At 30.7% G+C, this 6,462-nt stretch overlaps 1 protein-coding gene across 4 annotated transcripts in view; it reads left to right on the plus strand.

The window, feature by feature from the left end:
- LOC145294099 (protein CFAP20DC-like) overlaps window positions 1-4,545 on the plus strand; it is a 136,415-nt gene extending 131,870 nt beyond the window's left edge. For all 4 annotated transcript variants that reach the window (XM_080141167.1, XM_080141171.1, XM_080141170.1 and 1 more), the window contains one exon: window positions 4,331-4,545. In XM_080141167.1, the coding sequence (XP_079997293.1) occupies window positions 4,331-4,530 (200 nt within the window). In that variant the 3' untranslated portion in view covers window positions 4,531-4,545. The remainder of the gene's footprint in view (window positions 1-4,330) is intronic.
- The last annotated feature ends 1,917 nt before the right edge of the window (window positions 4,546-6,462 follow it).

The raw sequence follows: 6,462 nt of genomic DNA on the forward strand, positions 1-6,462 counted from the left end.
ATCTCTGAATACTCTTTATGTAAAATTTCAAATGTTTAGACCAGAAATTGTCTGAGTTTTTTGGTAGAGACTGCAGAGATCAAATTTTTTAAAACTTTGACCCCTATTATGACACCTTAACATTTATTGCTTTAGGCTCAAATCAAGTTATTAAGTTAGATTCATATCCAAGGAACCTCAAAGGTCAAATCGTTGAACTTTGACTCCTTAACAGCCAAATTTCTGGCCGAAAACCAATCACATTGATTTTCCCAAATCTGTATATCAAATTTCGTTTTTGAAAATTGACAGAATTATTGCGTAGGAAAATGTACACAGACACACAGACATATATATATATATATATATATATATATATATATATATATATATATATATATATATATAAAATAAAAACTATATATATATATATATATATATATATATATATATATATATATATATATATATATATATATATAGTTTTTCAATCTTACTTCTAAGGGAGGTTGTGCTTGATGAACACAACTGGGAAGCCATGGAATGAGATGTTTTGTTTATACACCTGAAACATTTTTACATGGTAAACAACTGATGATTCCTTAAATAATAATTAACTAACGTAAATTCTTGGCTGTAAACTCATACAGTGACTGGTAAGGACTAACAAAGGACTTGAGACTAAATGTTTTTCGTACAGCTTTAAAGGTTAAAAAAAGAAAGAAATATATATACAATATTTTTAAATAAATATCAACAATTTCTTGCCTAAAGTTATAAGTGTTTTATGTTGTTTAATTATCGGTGTACGTTCGGGAGATTCAAATCCACCTTTGTCTTAGTAGTCTAACATGTTTTCTCTAGGCTTTCAGCAACTAACACGTAAATAGAATGAAATTAAGTACCTATGAATGCCATTTTCAGTGATCTTTCATAGTTGACAGTTAGATATATTTAGTACAAGAGGTGTACCCCCAGACTTTAGCCACCTTCTTTTATCCTTCGACCTTTCTCTATACTATCTAGTTTATTCCTCTGTTAGATATATGGTTTTGTTTTGTATATGGTTATTTTAAAGTAAAGTTTATTGTATGTCTATAGTTTATAGTTATTTCATTTCTGCAGTTTAATTTTTAAAACTGAATATTTCAAGTTTCTCTTTTAAACACAATCTATATGACTCGTCTAAATATCTAAATGTACTGTCCTACTGTACTATTTGCACTTGACGATCAGCCGCTTTCGTTGAGTTCCTAGTAATTGTTCGATAGTGCTGTTTTGAGTAGGCGTTTTTTTTTAAAATATTGAATGTGATTATATGGTTGTTATACCTGGTTTTCAATTCTAGAAAAATTCATATTTAATATGTTTTGTGGTAAGGCATAGTAAACTATGCCTTTTGTTAGACAGTTGTTTTGCGGTGGATAAAGTGCACGAGTTCTACAATGGAAATTTTTCTTTTAATTATTAACGTTCTCAATACTATCTGGCTATTTCTATTACACTTCAGGTTTTACTAATAATTGTCCTACGTACTGTTATTTTTATCGTTGCTTTTGATGAATTTTCTTTATAAACAGGATGGAATAATAAAATTGTCGCCCTAGATAAGACGACGTGATTCCATTTCCGTTGGATTAAAACCGTTTTTTTTTATTGCAGACCATCTACTAGTTGGCCAGTTGTGTACAAATCCCAAGAGCGATAGGAGTCTTCTGTCATGTCTGAAAGTGACATAATGTTCAACGAGCAAGATCAGTGGTGGGCCGCTGTACAACTCATGCTCTCTACGGATACAAATTATGACCACCGGACCATTGTAAGCATCCTCAAAATGAATCGCTGGATTGCCACGAATAACAAGGACATGCCTAGGGTGATGAAAACAAAGTTTTCGGCCACGGTTCTGGTCGTTTGGCGTAGTTTCAAGTGAGGGCCACATTATACCAACTTACATCTTCGAAGTCGGCTTGAAAATCAACATTAAAGCACATCTGGATGTGCTGAAGAGTGAGGTGATCGCCTTGTGCAATCAGGTGGCCGCTGATTTATTGATTTACTTCCAACTCCTAAACTACACCTTCCAAATTTTAGTCTCTATTTATATGTCCAACTATTCATTTCTCAATTTGCCTTAGTACCGTATAAATATTTATTTGCATGTTGTTAGATACCTGTTTTCCTTTTTTATTTGTTATTTCTTAATAAAAACTATAAATTAAAAGGTTTATTTAAATAATTTTAGTAAATATTTATTTTCACCTCATACTGGTTATGTAATAAATTTAAATGTTAAATCCATCATTTGCAACCTTATCTTAATATAAACATGCTATTTTTATTTTAACATTTTTTACTATTCCCGTATCATTCAGTATATTCAGACAGTGTAAGGGACATAACTCGATTTTGTCCACATTTATCGATTAATGATTTTATTGAAATTCCTTTATATTTTTAATTCACTATATTGATTTTTGTCTTTATTAATACCCAATGCTAAGTTTGAAACTTGTAGTTCTCACATTATTTTTTTAATAGTAATCTAAGTAAAATTTCTTTCTTAGTTTATTTTAAACTTATTTTCTGATTTAGTCTATTTTAATCCATGATAATCAATTCATCTCAATATTTTTAAATTAATTAATATTTGATTTCTTTTTTGTTCTATTGAAGTCTCCCAGGTGTTAGTTTATTGCCTATAACACTCATTAAATTTTAATTTAATTCTATTTCCCTTATGTAGGTTATATTTAGTTTATTTTCTTTATGTTAAGTTAACGACCTATTAATTTATCTATTGCACCATCCTAAATTCCTCGTATTAAATTTAAAATTCGCTTACAACACTTACATTTCACTCGCAACATATTCTTTAATTATTATTTTTATATACATGTTATTTTAATCAGGTCCTAGGCGTGATAATAGGAATTTATTTCTATGTAGACAGTTTTGTATAACATCAAACTTTTGTTTAACATTTCTTCTATAGAATTCACTATGTGGTATTACTCAAGTAAGAACTCACACATACATATCATAATTTAGGAATTTTAAATTTGTAATTTGAAAAAGTTAAATTTCAAATATAGAAATTTTATTGTATGCAAGAAAAAGTATTATAGTAAAATATATTAAAATAGTAAAATATTTTACTATATTTTACTATATTGTATCCTTTGTTTTGCATACAATAAAATTTCTAAATTATGATTTATTTGCTCTATTTAGTATATTGAGCAATTTTAGTCTTATATAAAATATTACATCCAATAATATTTTGTAAGACCGGTAATCACTGGATTGGCACACCAGTAGATTTATTGTATTTCCCTATTCTGATATATATATATATATATATATATATATATATATATATATATATATATATATATATATATGAACAAATGATTAATAAAACATGTTAAAAAACATTTTGAAAAAGAGTTAAAAACATATTTAATTTTAAAAAGGAAGCACAAGATAAGTGGCTAGTCCTTAATCCGCGGAGTTTCGAAGAAATACTCTCCTTCTCATCAGAGGGCAGGAATTAGAAAAGTGCGGAATCGGATTTTGCATGTAAAAGTATTTAATGAAACCACAAGTAAGTCACAGATCTTATTTGGTTAAAAAAGGGTGAGGTAAGGGGAATAGGAGGTAAAAGAAAAAATGATAAAAAGATTTCACATGAATGGATAGTCAAGTGAAGGGTAAAAAATCCAAGAATGGTAAAATCCAAACACGGTCGAATTAAAAATTTCCAATCCAACAGGTAAGTTCCAAATGGTCCAAAATGATCCAAAAGGCAGAATTCCTTCGAAAAAATTTAGAAAGTTTAAATATGTTTTTAACTCTTTTTATTAATCATTTGTTCATATTATAAACTCTATTTCCTTTTCGGTTTTATTGAGCTTTTACATCTGGTTGAGATTACTTTACTTGTAAATATTAACTCTTTAATATTTATAATATATTTTAAGTTTACCATTTTGATTACCTTGGTAAACTTATTGTAATATATATATATATATATATATATATATATATATATATATATATATATATATATATATACATATATATATATGTATATATATATATACATATATGTATATATATATATATATATATATATATATATATATATATATATATATATATATATTGGCTTAAATCGGTTATCGGGCAAAAACAAGATATTAAAAAGAAAAGAGTATCATAAAAGGAATTTGGTCACATCTTTGCAAACATTATGTCGTAAGGTTAAGTTGATAACATTAGAAAATCAAATAATGTTAAAATGTTTTATTAAATGATTAAAATCAATTTTTTTTCTTTTTTTTTCTAGACTTTCAGTGTAAGGCACTGTTTCAAAGAAGACTGCTATTTTTTTTTGTTTTTGTTGTTTTTTTTCTCTTCATTTTTCTGGTGGTATTAACCCCGCGAAGTCAGCCCTTTGTGGAGAGAGGAAAAGATACTTCCGTTGTTATTGACGTTTGTTTTCAGTCTGGGACGATGTGTAATTTTCACGGTGGCGCGAAATTTTAAATAGAAGGGACTTAATCACATCTTCGTATCAGTGAATTTACGAATATCAATTCAAATTGTATGAATAAAGAAAATATTCCATGCATTTAAAAGTCTATTAAGTTATTTATAAATTCATCAGAAAAAATATTTTTGAAAGTGTAACGTGTTGAGCTCATCTTCTCATTTACAGTCTGGATTCTAGTGACGTTCAGAGAATTGTCTGCTGAAATAGTTCGGTAAAAAAAAAACAAAACAAAAAAAAAACGATCCGAAATTGAAGTGGGCGCCAATGTGACTGGAGACTAATTAATCACTTAGTCTTTTCACCAGTTTTCTTATCTAATTTTCATTCATTATCTTTTTTTTTTAATTTAAGCAATTGCAAATTCAATTACCCCCCCCCTATCACCTGATTGGAAAGTCGATTTTGTACACTCTTGTGGCAAGAAAAAGTACTCCTGATCTGAAATGGAGCACGTACATCAAATCTGTTGCCAAGGTCGCTGGAAAGATGGTGGGATCCTTCTACCGCTCCAGAAGATATCTCACTACTGATGCAATTCTCTATCTATATAAAAGCCAAGTACGTCCAAGGATGGAATACTGTTGCCATATCTGGGAAGGAGCTGCTAAAAACAGCCTATCCTGCCTTGACAGAGTACAAAATAGACTTCGTGGCTTAGTGGGGGATGCCCTTTTCTCTTCCCTGCAGCCTCTCTCCCACAGAAGAGACGTTGCGAGCCTATCCTTGTTTTATCGTTATTTCCATGGCAGATGCTCGTCTGAACTCCAATCTCTGGTCCCCCCCTCGCCAATCTTTCACGAAAAACACCCGTCTAGCTGAATCCACTGTGAAAAATTTCCCCCACTCTATATCTGTGCCTAAATCAAAACGCGGATTCCATGAACAAAGCTTCTTTCTTAGAACTGCACGCCTGTGGAACTCTGTTCCGTCTGCCTGCTTCCCTTCGAACTACAACTTGGATGTCTTCAAGTCCAATGTTAACAAATTCCTAATGAATCGCCCCCTTAAGTAAACACTTCATCAAAGCTCCACACTAAGGTAATGTACTTGCAATAACCCTTATCCCTGAGTGGCTTCCGGGCCTTGATAAGTGGTGATCACTGTGTAAAAAAAAACAAAAAAAACTCCTCAGATATGGCAGAAGTATTTCATCTTAATGTGTATCTGACTCATATAAATAGAGGACTGCATAGTAATCAACTACTTTCTGGAGTGGTGGAATGATCCAACCGCTTTTCAACAATCTTAGCAACAGATTGAAGGTAAATCTTCAGTGGGTTATTGTTTACTAGTAATATCTAGTGGGTGAATATTCTTATTTCTGAAACTAAAAGCTGCTTTCGATCTCTCGACTGTTCCTGGCTAATGTTTTGACAGAAGTACCGCATCAAGCAAGTAGACATGCTTTCAGCAATCCTGTTCTGTGTTGTACTGGATGCTGTTATGCTTAAGACAAAAGAGGACTTGTCAAAGCGGGGTTTCTATAAGTGGACAAATCCTCTCCAACCTCTCCTACACTGATGACATCACCCTTATTAATGAATGCACACATAAATTTAAGGGGGTTGTTAACGTATTAGCAAAGAATGCAAAAGAAGATAGGCTTAAAAATAATCTTAGAGAAAACAAAATTTTTGTATGCAGATAAATCACAGTTTAACCTAAACATTCACAATAAAACCATCAAACATGTCACCTAATTTATTTATTTAGGACATAAATTGACTTTCTCCAGTGATCACGAAACGATATTGAAAAAACACTAAATCAGCCTGGGTTTGGTGGTTTTCCAAAAACACAGCACCATTCTAAAATCAAAAAGGGCGCCCATAACTGTTAAAGTAAAAATTTATTTAATCCATGTTCTCTCAGTAGTTCATAGGGTCTTGATTGTACCACATGGGCTAAACAACTAGCCAATCGAA

The sequence above is a fragment of the Euprymna scolopes genome, chromosome 15, assembly GCF_053919585.1.
Source record: "Euprymna scolopes isolate OS-2025 chromosome 15, ASM5391958v1, whole genome shotgun sequence".
Taxonomy (NCBI): domain Eukaryota; kingdom Metazoa; phylum Mollusca; class Cephalopoda; order Sepiida; family Sepiolidae; genus Euprymna; species Euprymna scolopes.